General features: G+C 40.1%; 1 protein-coding gene across 1 annotated transcript in view; it reads left to right on the plus strand.

The window, feature by feature from the left end:
- ntrk3b (neurotrophic tyrosine kinase, receptor, type 3b) overlaps positions 1 to 19,849 on the plus strand; it is a 186,190-nt gene extending 166,341 nt beyond the window's left edge. Inside the window, exons 17-18 of the mRNA XM_030048588.1 lie at positions 15,812 to 15,970; positions 19,399 to 19,849. Coding sequence (XP_029904448.1) covers positions 15,812 to 15,970; positions 19,399 to 19,584 — 345 coding nt within the window. The 3' untranslated portion in view covers positions 19,585 to 19,849. The remainder of the gene's footprint in view (positions 1 to 15,811; positions 15,971 to 19,398) is intronic.
- Positions 19,850 to 20,127: the final 278 nt, after the last annotated feature.

The raw sequence follows: 20,127 nt of genomic DNA on the forward strand, positions 1-20,127 counted from the left end.
CAACTTGGACTTTGCTGGGGGCAATGCCAACTGTTATAAAGCACTTGTATGTGAATAAGCAGTTCACCAAAAGACCACTTGTAAAGAAAAATTAGCGTGGTGTCTGAAGTATTTCATATATATTGTTCATCAGTTCGTACCATCTGTGTAGTAGATATATCATTCAACTCTGAATAGTATGTTTTATTTTTAAAACTTTACATCTCAACAGGATTGTGTGTGTGTGTGTGTGTGTGTGTGTGTGTGTGTGTGCGTGCATGCCTGCGTACGAGCATGCCCGCGCATGTGTTTGTGTGTGTGTGTGTGTGTGTGTGGTGTGGTGTGGTTAAGTGTGTGTCAGTATAACTGATCCTAGTGTCTATTTTGGCACCCAAATCCCCTGCTGGGAAAATGAGGAAAAATAAAACAAATTTGATAAAACTAGATAAACTCACTCTCAACCTTCTGTAACTTCTGTCAAGGTGTCTGTGTGCAAGTTACTAAACCCCCAGCTGCTCTCTCTTTCTGTCACGGTAAAAAAAAGTACCATGGGCCTAGCTGCTGCAGTGGAGCTGCTCATAACTACCACTGGAAGACTGTGATTATACTGGGCAGCTCCCAGTACAGTACATAAAGGATAATACCTTGTTGGGATGCCACGATAGCAAAATTTGGGTAGTGATGCCAGTAACAGTGAAATTCCACGATTCTTGATACCTAATTTTATACCTCGGCAAAAATAGAAATCCCATTATCATCCCACTGAGTTACAATTGCAACATTGGCCTGTAGCCTTCAGCAGCCCAGCAAAATAATTTCAAACTAGAGGAACTGTATGAAATGGGATAATAATGCGTTCTCATTTTCATTTACAGTGCTATAAACATGACTCTGGACAGATTCAAGTGTTTTAAGCATTTCAACATATAGACTAAGTCTGGATTAGCTGAACAGCACTGAGTTAAAGAGTTGGGCATGAAGTTGAATCAAACTAAAAACGCCAGTATTGGCATCATGATCAGAATTTAATATATCAGTGTTGTGGATTTGGTACCTCTCCTAGTGTGTTTTTCAAGTTTTTGAAAGAAGAACAGTTCATCAAGTTGCCTGTGAAGACCAAGTCCTGGCTGATTGAGAAGACAGATATTGCTCTGCTGGAAGATGAAATGGATCAGTAGATTGAACTTGTCTGGAAGATTAGAAGTCTAATATATGACTGCAGTGTGCATTATGACTGTCCAGTCAGGAAGAAGACAGAGAGAGCAGCAGGATGAGGCTTAAACAGATAAAAGATCTGACAAGCCAACAATTATGAGCTGTGTGAGCCGGGGGTTTTGTTTGTGTTTGTTTATCCATGTGTGTGTGTGTGTGTGTGTGTGTGTGCATTTACTGTGTGAATGCTCATTGTGTGCATGTGACAAATATGATTTTTCAGTAAATCTTTTTTTTTTTAGACACAAGAGCATGTTGTTATAAATACCAGAGCATTTTATGGCCTAGGGCATGTTTGTGTGTGTGTGTGTGTGTGTGTGTGTGTGTGTGTTTGTGTGCCTCAAATCCAATTTATCAATAGAGCACCTTTAACAAGCAGTTGTAGAGACAGTTGATTCTGGCAATATATAAGAAAAGAAAGATGAATTTCCTGTTACTCCTACAATATATGAAGGAGTGGTAAACGAGTGTGAGGGAACTCTCCGTCCAACCTTTCCTCTTTCTGTCATTTTCAGTGGCGAGCTTACTGAGGGAAATCTTATTGACTCAACAAATATGTTTTCCAGCAGCACAACAAGCTGCCCAGTTTCCCTGATGCAGCTGCCCATTATAGTCGAGCATCCTCTATAGTAGTTGTCACATGCAAATAGATGATCTTAGTCACACACATATACACACACACACATACACAACCACACACACACAAAGCATAGTGAGGAAGGGAAAATAGTGCCTGTAAATTTGTATTGTGAGTTTTGTTGGCCACCACACAGCTGGTTTGTGAAAACAAGAGCAATGCCTCTGTTTAAAGTTAACATTCAGGAGGTGTGTGTGTGTGTGTGTGTGTGTGTGTGTGTGCCTGTATTTCTGTGTCTATGTGTGGGCATGTACACCACCCACACTAGAAACACCAACTACAGACTGTCCTAAGGTCCTTCACCCTGGCAGAGAGAGAGAGAGTGTGTGTGTGTTTGTCTGTGTGTGTGTGTGTGTGTGTGTGTGTGTGCCTTGTGTGGAGCTGCATGCTGCTGTTTTTCTGCGTGGTTGTGATAGCATCGCTGCCCGCCTACACAGAGGAATATTGACAGAGCCCAGAGATAAGGAGCTCCTAACAGTATTGGACACTTTCCCTGTGTTGAGTGATTATAAATAGCAGGGCCCTGCCAAGAACACAATCCTCCCATCGCTGACTAGTCATACTGACGCTTGTTGCCCTCTGGGACTGCTGAGACACTTTGCAGCAGGAGGGAACAACTTCAAGAGAGAGATGAATATTGTCCTAAATCACATCCATCCATCTCTCATACGTTCCTGCTCAACCAGCTCTGAAAAAAGCCGCTGTGTCATTTCAGCAAAGAATTGTGCAGAACCTATACACACACACACACACACACACACACACACACATACACACGGCAGCTTCAGTGCATACAATGTTGTTGTTTTTTTTTTTTTTCTACCACTGCTCTACACTACATCAGGAAATTATATTTGACTTGGGAGATTGAAATACTGCATTATGCATGCTTAGGTAGGAATAAGTAACAGTGAATGCTCTAAAACCACCTATGTTTTAATAATCAGACTCGCACTAAATAAATAAACGATAATGCACAACACGGTGTCCAAATAAAGGGAATTATGGCTAAGGTGGAGGTGGACACCATAATGCGAAGCGCAAGTTCATTAATTTCCAATATTGGGACATCTCAGAGTGCATTATCCCACTCATACCAAAGGTGCTTGCCAACAATTAAAAAAATAGGTTGAGTCAATTCATTTAGGGAGCAAAATAAAATGAAAATAATGTTTTTTCTGCCTCCACTATTTCCATACGGGTCAAGCCGAACAGCCTAGCAGGGGAGACAATATCAGCTGATTTGGCTATTCACTATTCAGCTTAAGCCACATAGACGTCATGGATTTGCAAAATGGATCATTTTAAATCCTGGAAAATAAGCTCACTGCTCACATAGTTAGCTTAACACAACACAGCTACTTAGTATAGCTGTTAGATTGCTGTTGTTTTGGTCAGCTACTTGTTTCACAAGAGCTGAATATATTAGTGAGTGGATTAAACTATGTTTGAGGTGGTCCATCCAATCAGACTCAGGTATTCACATGATGCTTGAGGAAGGTCAGTGCACTGAAATGTTGCATAAGCAAGATGTTATAGTTTACATGGTGTGTGGGAGTGTAACCTTTATGTAAAAACTTTCTGCCATTCTCCTAGCACCTGGCATTCAGGTGTGCAGAACAACCTTTTGCTTCAAGTATTCACATCGACCATTATACTACATGAACAAAAATAAATCACGCAGGGTCAGTTGAGGTGTTAAGATGTATTATAATGTATACAGTTCTTTTTTACTATCTGCCAGCTTTCTTTGCAATTCCTGTCTACTTTGAAATTAATACAAAGGTTTACACAGATCCTGTTTGCTTTACAAAACACAGTTTTACTCCCCTTCCCTTGGCACTGAATTTGCTAGTGTGCTTTTTAGCTTTTTCTTTCTCTTAATAATTTCAGAGCCTTCATTTGTTCATTCAAAAACAGGCTGGTTTGAGAGCTTTGTGTTTTTTATTTTGTTTTTTAAACTGGTCGTGATTCATATAAAAAGGTAACATTTAAAAATGAAAAAACCCTTTTTCTGAAACCCGCAGATAAGATTGTGAGAAGCCAGCTAAGCCAGAGTTCTCCTTGTCATGGAGGAGGTTTACTTTTAATATGTCTGTTTGACATAGATGTGTGTATAGTCAGGACATCTTTTCATAGGGCAAGTTCGTTTAGAGACCAGCAAGTCTTTTTGCGATGGTGTTCTTTATACAAGACATCGATTCTCAGCCTGTTATCCATTAATTTAAAAAATGATGAAGACATGGACAGCACTTACCACTTTGGGTGATATTTTGGTGTTTAATTTGAATTTGCTTCCAAGTGTGCTCGACATTACCGGGATTTCATGGAACATCAATAGTGTTGAGATAAATCATGATTTGGTATTTATCATCCAATTCAATCAAGATAATTTCACAGAAAATAACTTTGATTGAGTCATAATAAATCAGGACAATGTAGTGAAGAGAAACCACATGCCACACACCACACACACACACACACACACACACACACACACACACACACACACACACACACACACACACACACACACACACACACACACACACACACACACACACACACGTTAGATGATTGGGAAAGAGTACGAGAAGTAGGGGCAGCAATAAGGTTAAAGAACGTGGGTTTATTTATTGTTTAACTAATTAATCCTGCTGCTAACTCCCCAGTGAATAGCTTGTGAGAATAATCAGATATGAAAAGTCCTTACCTAGTTATATCTTTATTTTAGGGTAGAGACAGTCTGAGTCTCTTGTGTGCACACTTTATGAATAAACAGTGTGATTGTTTAGGCTGTCAGTTTTTTTTTTTTTTTTTTTTTCAATATGCTGTAGGCTATCAAGCTTACCGTGAAAGGGCTATAGATTATATGCAGTGATCATATTATAAATTACCTACTGGGCATTAGTGAGAGCAGACTGAGTCTTAAAGTGGTGGTAAACCTGTTTAAAATGATAATTTTCAAATTTAATGTTATTATTGAGTATTATCTTCATCATCCACCAAGATTTGAGACTGTAAACCTGTAATAAAACAGTTTTCAGGGCTGCATTTTCTACAGAAATTCATTCCAATTCATTCCATTGCAGGGCAACAATATTGCCACAGCTCTGGTAAGATCAACCATCTGTCCAGCAAAGTGAAAATGTCTCATGTGTTTGCACTTGCGTTGCAACAATATGATATTCTATTTAATGTTTTCATAACTAACATTGCTGTAGAGCTCACCTACTGAAACCTTCTACCTTCCACTGCAGAGGAAGTCCCTGACTGGCACCATTGCTAACTAAGATCCATTTTTACATGGAAGCCTTTGCAAGCCCTCACCTCTTGTTGTTTTCTGATATAATCCTTGATATAATCCTTGGTGTGCTGTGCTGACAGGCTAACTTTTACTATTGTTTGTTGAAGCTTTCAGATGCTAGTGCAGGATATTAGATGCAGTTGAAGAGTCAGTGAAACTGGGGGCAGGAGGAAGAAAAGCTGAGGTCATGTTAAGATTGGATTGCTCCACTCTTACATGTGAAAGTTACTTTTAGTCTGTTTCCAGCAAACCTGATTGTTTAAATTAGGAGAAAACAACCGGCAGGCCTTTGTCTGCATAGGAAGGACTTCAGATTCTCAGAGTTTAATGATAATTTCCATATCCAATGATGACAATAAAAGCAGAAAAAAATATACATTTTAGTTAACCATCTCTGTAAGGTAAAATTTAACTTGCTCATTTACATGATTCGCAACACTGCCAGCATACTTCTCTGGCCTTGGGTGCGACGACAGTGTTTCAGTCACAAATATCTGTTTAAATTCCTCATGTTCTTCAAGGATAATGAGGAAATAAATTCCTTTGACATGAAATATAGAGCAGGGCTCTTCCTTTTGCAGGCCACCACTATAGGCTGATCATTGCAGACGTCCCTTTTTTTTTTTTTTTTTTTAACAGATCCACATTTATAAAGCCAGGATTCACTTAGTGAGTTGATAACAACCGTTGTGATACCGATTAAGCCAAACAAGTTTTGTCGTGCAAGCTAACACGGTGAAAGCCCAGATATGTCAGATATGTTAAGCTCACTTTGTCGTACACCACCCAGGAAGGAATTTGCTTCAAAACAGCTCATCACAGCTGAATTGCCAACATTGTTTACATTCCTGTCAGAGAGTTAAATCTGGACTTTTATATCCTCTTCTTTTTTGATAAATTATATCAAAAATTCTTCCCACTGTCCTGCAGTGCTTTCCATTTTTTTTTTATTTTTACCAGAAGAGGGACTAATAACTAATCTCTAATACTGAAAAGGACCCTAGAGTTATGACAGTTCTTTGAAATAAGGTCAGTGAAATAAGCCGCTCTTGCATTCTTCACCACTTTCTACTTCTTGAGCAATAAGCCCTTCATTATATCGTGAGACAGTTGCAGTTGATCAGTGCTACATCTTCTCTCCCCCTGTCTACATTCTCTTCTTTAGGTCCGAGTGTTTTCATTTAGCCATAAGAGGGTTTTGTTCTTCATTTGAATGAGTGTAATATGTCCTTATGTAAATGTATTTCTCCCCCTTTCTCACATAATTTAGTCATATTCAACTGCAGTGTGTCCCCCACTGTTGGCCTGTGGGTGCAGACTAACACAGACCACCTTGAGACTTGGCTCTGCTCTGGGGAATGGGGTTACACCTGGTGGGTGGAGTTAAACTTTCAGTATTTGATATTAACAGCTGCCTATGCATCTCTTAAATTAGTCAAAAACTGGGCTGCACATCGCCACAAAGAACCTGGGCTGTAGGGGACACACTCCCTCACTGGTTTTGTACCCTTGAACATGGCCAATTGTGGTTGTAGCCAAGCAAGAGGCACTGCTGCCAGGTCTCCACAGTGATGGGCAGGTGATGTTACCTCTGTGCCACCTGGATACCCTAGGATGGTTGTGCTGAAAAAAATAATTTGTCTATTATTTATATTTACCCCATCACCTTTCCCAGGGTAAATAAGTGTTACAAAAAATAGTAATGCTTTTAATTGGTGTGCTTATACAGTTTTGAAGAAGGAATCTGCATTTTTGAATCATGGACTAATGACTATCAAGTAATATAACATGGCAATGGAATGATTCAGATTCAGGGACTCAATGTTCTTTGTGAGGCTGCCAGGAAGCCTCTGCTTACCTGTGCTAGATCCCCAGCTTTGAAGAAAAATGGTCCTCAGGTTTCCCCTGATTCAAGGATCAAACAGACGTTCCTTTGCTGCATTATTTATCAAGCACTAGAAGCTCCTCAAAACTGTGTGTGGAGCTGCTGCAATGAGTACACAGGCCACATTTATCACTACCGGCTGATTGGGTGAAGAAAGTCCCCTTTGCCTTTCTCCGTGGTTCTCCTCGCACCTCTGTTATGCGCGATCATTTCCTTGTGGCATAATAAATCTAGGAATTGGAGGTTATTCTGCTGTTAACCCTTATGGAAATCGTTCTGGGTAAGAGAGCCAGATAAATTACTAAAATGTAACTGGAGGAGGAGGTAAATCTGCATCCTTTGACTTATTGCAGCACTATACATTTTTTATTCTGATGCATCCAGAGCAGAGTCTGATGACTCACAGACTTCCAAGAGACAAAATTCAAAGCCTCAAAAACCCCTATTGCTCACAGTTTCATATTCACTGAGCTCATGTGATTTCAGCAAGAAATAGCCGTTCATGTAAAAAGATTGATGTGTAAGTAAAAACATTGTAGTGGCACGGCAGCCCACGAGTCATAGAGACCGCAGAGTAACTCAAAGGAGGCATGTTAACTGTCACGTGTCATGTTACAGTGTAAAACCCTACCTGCCCACTCATTGTGTTGAGTGAGTTCCTCTGGCTAAAATGCTGCAAATTTGAATGTAACTTGCATGGTAGGGATGGAGAGGTAGTGTGTACTTGTGTTTGTGTGTGCGTGCATGAGACAGAAACTTTCACCACACACTAGCATGCAGCAGACGGAGTAGATACCACTTTATCTCCACTTGGCAGCACCTCAGCAGGTAGGAACCTAATGGACATCATAGCCTCTAAAAGTGAATTTGTGTTCGCTGCCATTTGAGCTGGGAGAGCAGAGATAGCGCTGGGGTAAGAGTAGAGAGAGTGTGTGTCTAGATGGTTATCGGGGCCCTTTAAGACGTCTGGGGCCTCCCAGAGCTCCCTGCAGGCCACAGAGCGCCCATCGAAGAGCCCAACTGGGCCAGTAATCCATCCCCTGCCATGCTGCTGTGCTCTCCATGCCGTTAATCCAATCACTCCCCTGCCACGGTGGGACAGGCAGGGCACTAATCCAGTTTACACACCAACAAAAAAAAAAAAAAAAAGGACAAAAAAAAAAAAAAGCCACAGACTCATTCCTTGTCCCCATGGAGTAGTGCCAGCATCTCGTTGTGACATTGAGTGGGAAAGATGAGGATAATTACAGGAGCAATTATTTTATTTTTATTATGTGTTTAGCTTTTTCTACGCTTCCCCCTGCAACGCCAGCTACAATAATTGCCATAGCCTTGTCGCAAAAACCCAAGGTGATAGCAGATGATCATTTGGGAAGCAGAGCGTCAGCCAGTTTTAATACCCCTCTCTACAGCAGCGCCTGGATCATTAGCATGCATCTGAGGAGGTTTAGCCTTGCGTGCAGTGGGCAGGGCGGACCTCAGATAAGTCATTTAGACTAACAGGAACTTAATTAATTTTGTTTAATCTTTCTAAAGCTCCACAGGGGGATGAATAGGTATACAGCCCCTCGCCAGCTCCCTCACCTCACTTTCAGCCCACCTAGCTTGGCTCAGCTCTGAGGTTCTATACAGAGGGGCAAATGGTCTCGGCATCAATATTGGCTTAATGTTGTGTACAATAGTGAAACGTGTTGTGTCTAATGAGACCAGGTGGTATATAAGTCAAATACTATAAGTGTGATCTGTGGTCAATTAGCCATTAGCTTGCAGTAAGACCCCAGCAAATGAGGTTGAGGAAAAGCAGGCGAAAACCCCTCCTGCCAACGCTCCTTGACAGTGCAAAAGTCCCATAGGGGCGGATGTGCCGATAAAGACCGGAGTGGTGTTATGGATCAAGATGTGGAGAAAGGACACCTCGTTTCTTATCGAAACTACACTTCCAATTTAACTTCAATTTAAGTATACCTTAATTACTGTTTTGTTCTCTGTCCATCCTCGATAAAGGTTAACATCAGCAGCTTTGATTGTCTTCCAAGGTCTTTTTAGATCGGACTCGTTTAGGTTTGGACTGGGAGATGTAGGATAGTTTGGAGGTTTTTGTCTTTTAGATTCTCCTAATACCTGAGGGGCCTCTAGGGAGCCTAAAGGTTAGAGAAACAACTATATTGCTCAGAGAGAGACAACTATATTGCTCAGATGCCCTTGAGCAAGGCACTTCCGAGAGGGACTAGAGGAGTTACTTCACAGTTAAAGAATGTGGTTGTACGGGGCAGCTCCCCGTTGTAAATGTGTGTAAATGTACAATGAGAGGGAGGGCAGGGCTGAAAAATACTGTGTGCCCAGCAAACCACCTATAGATTTCAGAATATCTTTTCTCGTTTTTCCTTTTCTTCTCCATCACCTAACACTTTTTTTTTCTTGGAACAACTGTAAATTAAGTGTTATGGAAATAGCCTAATAGCTTCGGTTGAAATGTTTCAGCATCCATCGGTAGACAAACTGAACATAAATGTAGACCTTTAGACCTTTAAATCTTTTAATCCACGTCTGCAAATTTTCAAGTAGATTGGATGGGATAGAAAACCCACAGGTCACATTTAGGTGCAACATACATTTCACATTTTAATTATAATGAGTGAATGTGACACCAACATCTGCAGGACAAGCAGTGCGAGGCACAAAGGAAGCATAAAGTTTTTCAGGCTGTTGTGCATTTTTTTTTTTTTTTTTTTTTGTATAAGCCAAATCTGAAAAGTGAAATAAAGCCTAATCCAACCTGAAAAGTGAAATAAAACCTAACCTAACCTGAAAAGTGAAATAAAGTCTAACCGCTCTGTTCACTTATAGAAAAATATCCTCGAATAGGCTAATTTACAAAAACGCATGGGTTGTTGCAACTATACAGATGAGGCTACACCCATACTGTTTGTTTTTCAAAGCCCTGACAAAGACCTACAATGGTTAAAACATGTTGTTGCTGTTGTTTCTTTCTTTCTTTTTTTTTTTTAATGATTTAGCCACTACAATAAAGCCTTTTTAATATTTCTTTCCTCAGTGTTACATTTTCTTACATTTGGACTGTGTGGATTACCTTCCCGTTAGAAACAAGGTTTTCTAAGAGCACCCAGCACATTTTTCATGTGTTTCCTGTGAGGCAGACTGACAGACATGAAGCTCTGGGGCAACTTCTAGTGCGATACAATTAGCAAATAAAAATATTGTAAGCAAAATGAGCAGAGGCATAAAAAACGGTCAACTTAATAATACAATTTTAATATGTATTATAGATGTAGACCCTATTCCTGAATGATTGGGTACACTCCAAAACCCAGCTGGCACATGCCGGTTTTGCCGCACTGACCCCAAAACACACATTATAACTAAATTATGGTTAAATCATCACTGGATTACCATTACAATGATCACAGAGGCACCAATATTATTTTTAGGTTTGGCTTCAATGAAGAGCCAATAATGGTTAATTTCTTGTTTGTTTTTTACAGCCACAGTTACACAGTTCGTGTAACAGCCAGTAGCTACTACAGCTGCCGCCCACACTTTTAAACACTTTGATTGATTTGATTGATTGAGCATTTTTATTTCAAATATGAAATAACAGAACAGCAAAGAGTTTAAGATAAACATAAAAAAGTGCATATTCGAAAAGGAGTGAGAAGAAGTATAACTTTGCTCCGCCCTACGTAAGGAGTGGCAAGACAGCAAGTCCAAACAGAGCACACCTATAGCTAACCCTGACGTTGTGAGTCAGTGAGTCAGTGAGTGAGTTTCATCCACAGCTCAGAGGTGCATTGCATCTTTAAAAAAAAAAAAAAAAAAAAAAAAAAAAAAAATGAATGGAGGGTGAAATGATGCCTTCTGTTTACTTTGCTGAAACAAGGGAGGAGAACCTGGAAGCTGATGGACTGTGATTTTGATTTACAGTCAGCATATGGGTGTTGTTGTGGAAAATGATCTCTAATGGTCTCTATGACCTCGAGGCCTTGTGTATTAATATTGAATTGTGTTAAATGGAATGTAGGCATTCAGCCTCATGATAACACTGTACAGGAGATGCTCTGCACTACACAGCAGTCTGACTTACTCACTATTCACCAAAACAAGGGGTACACTGGGGAATTCAAAAGCCACACTGACACTAAACACCTCGAGTTCCACACATGAAAAAATATCATTAAAATATCCCGCTATGCTGGATGTTCATGAACTGTTTATGAGTGGGTTCTTCAAGGAACCCCCTGGGGTTTTCTTATGTTTGCAGAAAGAATGGCCCATACCAGATCCTCAAAGCTGTTTTAGATTTATAGTGCACTTTACTTCAGGTTACCCTTCATCAACTCCTGCAGCCCCCAGGACTTGAGAAAATGTTACAGATGAAGGACAAGTAAAGACGAACATACTCGGTGAGCAAATTTGATGAAGTGTACAAACTGGAGGACGTTCTGAATAAATGCCCTGAAAGGAGCAGCCTTTTGGCAGATTGACAAATCTCATGTTTCTTTAAAACATCCAGAAGATTCATCTGCTGCATCAAGCCGAGAAGCTGAAATTGTGTTTGACTTTCAAAGGAAATGTGCAATGAGCGCTCAACAGAGCTGGGAGGTAATTAGCAAGACTTCAGTTGATATTTTCGATACTTAAAATGCCACACAGTGCTCACAGCTGAAGGCACACAGATGTTGGAGCTTTTAAATGGAGCTGGGAGAAGGGCTTATTATGATTAAATGAATCTGATTGTGTTGTGACCCAGAGATATAGAATAGAGGAATCATGTGGGACTGAAGGCAGCTATGAGGTATATGATAGGTTGCCCTAATTATTTTTTGTTGAGTTTTGTATGTGTGTGTCTTTTAGTGTAATTGTGTAATTATATTTGATTTTGTTGCATGAATTTGTTTTGTCTACAACCATGGAAAATAGGTTGATTTTGATATACATGGATGGATGGATAGATGGATGGATGGATGATATGCAGTGTGAGTCTTTCCACAGGCTTAGTGATGAAAGCACCAAAAAAGCCTGATAAAAATCTGTGAGAAATAAAAAGCCAAGGCCGAATTTGAATTAGATAATAGAAACGAAGCAACAGTACAAATCAACACAGAAGAGAATGATCGAACAACAAAATGCATACAATATAAGTAAGGGAAGGAAAATAACTTTGCCTTGTTGTGCAGAGGAAGAAGCTGTGTGTCAGGGGAGTCTGTTAGAAAGGCTGCCTCCTCTTTCCATGCCTGCCTGCTAATATAATACTGTGAGCCACCTAAGGTTAGAAAAAGGCAGACAGATGTTCCATTTGCATCTCTCCTGCACTGGTACTATACACAGCAGCGGCGGATACAAGTCCCGTCATGCATTCACTCCGTATCCATCCTGCATTAGTATTGCAGATAATTGTTGATTGTTATGCTGTGGAATCAAATTAGTACATTGTAACCCAAAACTGAGCTGCACACCACTTTAGTACACCACCACGGACAATACACTCCACTGCTGATATCCAGCACCTGTGCCTGCTATCATATAGTCAATCTTTATGCACTTATCTCTAAATTGACTGTATATTTATATATTTATACCTATTTATATTCTGTTTACACCAACTCAACTCATGTGCAGCTTTTCTTCCCCTTCCTTGCTGCATTCAGAGCACTCACAATTTAATCTAGTATTCTCTTGATACTTATTTCTCATAGCTTCTTTTTAATATAATCAATCAAGCTACTGCTGAAACCATATGCATGCTGCATAGAAAAAAGAGCTTTCCTACATTTCCATGTTTAGTTTTTATATATTCTGCACTACTTTAATATTTTTGTGTTGTTATTTTTAGTGTGACCTACACGAGGAACCCAGCACATCAAACTCCTTGTCTGTGCAAATTTACTCGGACCTAACAATTGTTTGAGATTCAGATTTTGACTCTGATTAGTGTCTCTCAACCAGCTTCTTAGCAGATAGCTCCTTTTAATTTCAAACAGTTCCTCTCTTGGGGATTAAAGCAGAGTGCAGCAGCAGTTCAGCATTCGATAATAAGTGGGCCATGTGCAATGGCTCCAGCTGTAGCAGCCCGTCCATCACAGGCTCTGGATCAAATCACGGCCCCATGTTATTTACATTTTCGGTCAATAGTGTACTTTGACCTCTGGTGTATGCTGCACAATGAGCCCTGTAATTAATACTAGCCTACCATTCTGAGCTGAAACTTGCAATATCCTGCAGCTCATTCCCACATCAGTCTTGTCCAACCCATTGCCACTATGATTAAAGCACAACCATTGACATGAATGGGAAATAGATTTTAAAACAATGCCTGCTAATGGAAGCTGAAAGCGAGGATGATTAATGGATGATTGTTTAATCCATTAATATCCAGTCTGGGAGGATTTACAGCAGGGGAGACTTTATTTCAGGTCCTGCTTGTTTAAAGATGTCAGAGAGCTCACAGCTGATGTTACCTCAGCTTCAGAAGTTGTCATTCTTACCATTACCGCACACAGTTATACTCAGAGACAGCTGACCAATGGAGCAAAGGTAGCATTTGCACTTTATTAGGTGAGCAATCATACTCTTTTGCTCCCCCACATTTCATTCAGAAGAAAATTTGACTTTCAGTGTAAATAACTGTTAGTTGGTGCTGTGGATTGTGGATTGTTGTCATGTTGTCAGTCAGTATTTGCTGTGATGCAGGCAAAAACAAGATCTTGAGAGTAGGAACATTTTGAGCTGACACCCCCAGACAATGTGCTATCATACAAAACCTTATTGTCATTGATCATAGAAAATTGCAAACTGTATAGGGCCACAGGCATCGACTGACCCACTGGGGCACAGTCACTGAGGTCCTAGTAAAATATTAGCCAATTATAGCCATATGTTTTAAACAAATAAAACAAAAAATTTCGAGGGCACTCTGGTGGCTCACCAAATTGCCTGTTCTGTTTTCCCGCCCCCTGCTGGAGAACTGCTGCCTGCAGGACCTCAGTGTGGCCCAAGGCTGATTTATGCTCCATTTTGTGTTGACGGCACCAACAGCATGGTCTCTGTGAATGGCAGGCCATACATGGTTTGCTGAAATGGCATGAAACAGCACATCAACTAATCATCATCTGTTTATCCAATATAACCTCCACTGAAATTGCAAGGTACACAGCACAGCTATGGAGCTCTGTCTCAACCACTGTTCAGCACCGTTTAGGCTGTAAATGTGTCACTTTGCCATGGACATCAAAGCAAGCATAAATCTGCCTTCAATCAGTTTGCTCTGAGCCATTTATGAAAAAAAAAAAAAAAAAAAAAAAGACATAGTAGCTGAGCTGTTAAACTCCATGGTTTAAAAAAGTGGGTGTTCCCATGCTTGCAGACTGTATCTAAGTCTACATGATTCAAATAGTTTGGCTTGTTGTTTCCTTCACAAACATCAGACCAAACGCCATTCAGAATTCTTGCAGTTTAACATTGCCTTATTTATGGGTAAATGTACATATCAGGCAGAGTATGAATTAAGACCTCATAAAAATCTCACCAGGTATGTGATTCAAAAAGCAGCATTTTAGTCAGTTAAAAACATTTACCACCAATTCCAGCTGCTTGCTAATGTTATAATGTTAGCCACAGGTGCATGCTGCACATTGTCTGTGGTGTATGTGGTACATGTTTAGGCTGCCTTATAAATACCTATCTTTGTACTTACTGAAGAAAATAGAGATGATGAGTGAACATAGATATAAAGTCAAATTTCTGTATTTCAAAGAGGAAATTTGTCATCTCCTGAGTAGTATATTAAATAATAATAGTAGAACATATCCTTTGTCTAATGTGTCTTTCAGTTTTACAAAGTTGACACACTTTAACGAACAGCATTTTGCACTCAATTTTATGTATTGCATTATAATTCTACAACAGCAACAATACCACCTGTCCCCATTGATTTAAATGAGTACCAGGTGTACTTTCTATGGTAATACCTATCATTTACTTACACCGTCCATTCTAGGCTTCCTTACGTTATGGCTTGTGCTTTCCTTACTAATATTTAGCAGGTTGAAGAATCTCTCCAACATTGAGCTTCTAGCACAAAGCATAGGCAAACAATCTCTTTCCCAGTGACAACAACAACAAAAAAAAGGAAAGCAGAATTAGAATTTCATATATTTGCTTTTATGGCCAAAAACATTTGCTACCTTGAACAACCCGTGAATGAGGCCCCATGAATATCGTTGGTACGTGACAGCCAGAAGATAGACAGACACAGAAATGAATATGACATGTTTGTAGCCATATGAAGTGTATAGACTTCTGCTGAGCATTCATCAGCAGGCATGTGCAGATTACTTTAACTCCTTGATTTGTTTAGAAGTGTTTTGAACACATTCCGAGTCCATACTGTGTGACTGTGTACGTATAATGCCTCTATATAATGCCAGTTCTTCTGATGAAATGGCCTGGGCTTGCAGATTACTGTACTGCAGAACAAATAGAGGGTTTAATACCATAACCTCAAGCATTTCACATGCTAGAGCAGGTGGCAGATAAGTCAGTGTTTTTCTGTATTGCATCAATGTCAACATTCAGCTTCACAGCAGACATTCATGAGATGTTAAGACCATCATATCAGTTACATGCAAGGACAGTTAATCCTCAGAGGCCTGCGAGCTGTTTTGATGACTGAATTTCTAATCTGTGTTCTAACCATGCCTGAGACATATACACAATTTTCCAGCCTTGGTAGGATGATAACACTCCTCTCCTCTCCTCTCCTCCTTGATGGCAGGTTGGAGGACACACCATGCTACCTATTCGCTGGATGCCACCAGAGAGCATCATGTACAGGAAGTTCACTACAGAGAGTGATGTCTGGAGCTTTGGAGTCATCATGTGGGAGATCTTCACCTATGGGAAGCAGCCCTGGTTTCAGCTGGCTAATAATGAGGTATAGCGAGGCTAGAGTGTGTGAAGTTAAACCTCCACAGGGCGGGTATCATGGGGAATTCTGTAGAAAACAAGGTTTCTCACACAGATTCAGAATCATAAACCCAGATTACCCAGTAGTAGACACTCTTATAGAAACTCCATTTATACTGCAGAAATCAAAAACAGGTGGCTGTGGCATCATTCCTTGTGGTATATGATTGCAAAAACTTAATTAAATTTAAGCAAGAATGTGCACAACAAAAATGCAGGCATTATTTTTAAAGTTCATAGGTCACTGAGCAAAGAAAATGCATCATTTGGTACAGAGATTGAACAGACTAGCAGAGAATTGCAGAAGGTGTGAGCAATGAGAAGGACTGGGGAAATATTATGTAACATTTACTCCCGTCAAAATGAAAGCATAAGCATTTTTAAATGAAAGCTGCCATTTTGGATCTTAATCCAATGCCTCATTTAATTTCTCTTTTCTCCCTGAGAATAAAGCTGGCCCACTGAGGTAATAAATTAATGCTGCTTTGCCACCAGTCATGATGCACCATTACATAATATTCATGATTGGTTTGGTTTTCCTTTGGATGCTCTGGTCTGAATCAATAAAATTAAAATAGGATTACTTTTGTAAAGCAAGTGTATTAAGAAAATTAAATTGACCTAGAAGAATAACCTGGCAAGTGGCACTTGCTGCACTCATAAGTCATGCAATTGAAACATCAATATGTTCTTAGGCTTGACATAAACAGAAATTTCGCAATTTTAATTTACCTTGGAAAGAAGGAGTTTTCAAATTGTGTTTTCAAATTTACAATTTTAGGCATTAGGCTGGCACTGTTATTCACAATGCACGGCTCTTAGAGGTTGATTTCTGCAGTTTAGCACCTGGGGCCTAAAATTTTGTCTTCTAAATTTAGAGTGATTTACCAAGACTGATAATGTAAATGAGCACAGCCACAGATGAATTAATTTGAATGCACCTCTGTTAATACCTGCGGCTGGAAGAGCTGTCTGACGCCTGTCTAAAAAGCAACATGGCTTTCAGAATCAGAACGCGCAGCTATGAGAAAATATATTAGAATTTAAAAAAAAAATGTCTCTGTTTGCAAGACAAGCTTTTTGTTCTTGTTTTTTCATATTTTTTAGCGGTAGAATTCACAACAGGCGGAAGCTGTTGAGGACAGTCGCAGCACAGGCATAGATTTATTCACAAATCACAGGCTGTTCCTCAGCTCTGATGGTCCCAGTGGAGAGGGAAATTGTCCTGAGAACACAGCCAACACTGGTGGGAACACATCGTCTCTGAGCCATTCAGACACTATGGAGAAATATCTTTCATATGAAGAAACGTATTCATAATTTTGTACGCCTCCAGTTTCAAGGTAACAGGCAAACCACTCACCTCTTACACATGGGCACTCACTGTATCTGTGCGCAAAAGGGAGTCTTTGGGATTTCATGCTGAAAATGAATGACGTTTTCAATTTCCAGATTGTGACTGAATTCATGTCCACACACAACTGAGAATCGATCTCAATGTGACCAATCCCCATACCACCCACTAAGTATGAGCCGGTGTGATTGTGTGCTCTACGTTGAATTGAAAGACAGGTTGAGCCACATTCAGAAGTGCTGCATATGAGTTAAAGTGTGATTTTCAGAGGCATTAAGTAAGAGGAGCAATTTCTTTTGCTGCATCGGCTAATCAAGATAAGTCACTTTTAGTGGGTTATTTGAATGAATCTACATTTCCTCCTCCCGTATGTTTGCGGTCCTATATCCGAATGCCCTAAAATGCACATGCATTAACACAAGCAACCTTAACCTAATACTTCCCAGCTGAGCAAATTATGTCACCAAAATGCTATGACAATGTAATCACATAACTTCTGTTTATCTTGCAATGTTACAACTTGCTTTATGTCACTGTCATGTAGCGTGTTAGCTGGATTTTCTGTCATTCGTGATCGTCTTGAGGGTCATAGGATTATTTTGTTCCACTTGTCGTTGGTGTTGTGGCTTTGACTGTTGCAGTTTTTATCATCAATCGCTTGTAATGTTGGTGATCTAGGAATTTACACAGAGGAGCTTGATATGTGCAGGAACTGATCCTCTCAGTCTCAGGTCTCAGGGTACAAAGTGTACCTCTGTGTCACACATTTCGTTTGTTAGTGACACATAAGAAATAGAAAAGATGACAATTTACAGAGCAATAGTTTGACCTTGTCGGCTGATGAAACAGATGAAACAGTACTAGAGTTTTCCCCCAGCTCTGCACTAATATTTTAATGTCGTCAAGTTGCATAAAATTCATTCCCACAAGTCTAAGCCATGGTTTAACAAAAAAAAAAAAAAAACCTTATGTAAACACAGATAAGGAAACTTGCTGCACATTTTCTTCCCCACAAAATCAGGCTTCAGATGACAGTTGATAATTGTATTCTCCATTCTGACACCGTGTTGTTGTGCTGCTACCTTGTCTGACAGTAATATCTTATGGGGGAAATTTTCAGCTTCTCCCTTTTTACAGTATTGATAATTGGCCCATGGGGAAACACATCTTCAGATCTCCTGGTATAAATATGATTTTTAGCCATTTTATAGTTTCATTTTATTATTGTGTTTAGGTTCAGTTTAATGTTTTTTTTTTTGTTTTTTTTTGTTTTTTTTTTTTGTTTTTTTTACAGCATTATTCTCAAGCCAAGCTATGATATCTGGGCTGGTATCGGTACTGAAATCCAAATTTGGAATTGTCACAGCAGATGTCAGTTTTGAGTAAACAAAATTCTTTCAAACCATAGTCATCATGTCTTTGGACAGCATATCACCGCAACCAGTGTAACATATGATATTGCACTTTGAAAATGTATTGAGAAATTATGCTCAGCATGGGAGTGCAGCCCATATGACTTATAGTGTCATTGATCTATGTCTGAATCCACTCTAAAATATACCCCTGCAACACTTCAGCACAGCCCCGCTCCCCTTATCCCCCCTGTCCCCTTGAGCTATGGAGTCTGGAACTGACACAAAACAATAAAGTCACATTTTCAAAACTAAGATGAATGAGCTAGCTACAGAGCACACATCAATAGAGACAGAGACATTTTACAGTAGACAGAGACAGTAAAGATTGCAAGCGAGAGAGAGAGAGAGAGAGAGAGAGAGAGAGAGAATGGTGACTTTCAACAAAGGTCCTGGTCCAGGTTTGGTCTCACAGTAACATGGTACATGCCTTAGCCAGCTGAGGCACCAGGACGCCCCAGTGCTGCAGAAATTTAAGACTGAACACATTCTGTTTATTTCATTCATCTCAGTTTCATTAGCTCAAACCACAAAGGACAGACTATTCTGTCTCAGCAGTTTCTCATTATGCATAAACCAAAGTAATTAAACTGAAAACTGCCTCTCTCCCCGACGCCGTCTCCTCTGCAGGTTATTGAGTGTATAACCCAGGGTCGGGTTCTGGAGAGGCCACGGCTTTGTCCTAAGGAGGTGTACGATATCATGCTGGGCTGCTGGCAGAGGGAACCGCAGCAGCGACTGAACATTAAGGACATTCAGAAGGTCCTGTTCGCCATGGGCAAAGCCACGCCCGTCTATCTGGACATCCTGGGCTAGCACGGGCCTGGTGTGGCCTGTTCCTCGCCAGACAAACAGACCGACAGGGACACACAGACAGACTGACCAACACGAAACCAGGAATAACCAAACCAACCTGCTCCACTGTCGAAAAACACCTACAAGTTTGGGAAGGACTTAAGTGCCTGCAACACTTTTGGATATACTGGATAAAAAGTATTCGCAAAACACGCACTTTTACATTTTGTTTACTTATGTATAAGATGTATAGGTTTGAAGAAGACTTTTTTTCTCAAAAACTGCAAAAAAAAAAAAATCACTAAAATGGAGACGAAAAGGGAAGGAATATGGGCTGGCGATACGGAGCCGGTGGCAGTTTGCTGATGGAGAGGAGACAACACAGCAGAGGAAAGGTCTATCCTGGCTTTGGTTTTATGAATATATATACAGAAATATTACATATATTTTATATTTATTTCTTTTTGTCAAGGAGCTGAAGGGGCTGCCATGTCTGTTGCTAAAGGCTTGGCCCTGTTTGAAGACATCATCGACAAACTATTGGCAGGGACTTGACAATGGAAG

Source organism: Myripristis murdjan, chromosome 3, assembly GCF_902150065.1.
Source record: "Myripristis murdjan chromosome 3, fMyrMur1.1, whole genome shotgun sequence".
NCBI lineage: Eukaryota > Metazoa > Chordata > Actinopteri > Holocentriformes > Holocentridae > Myripristis > Myripristis murdjan.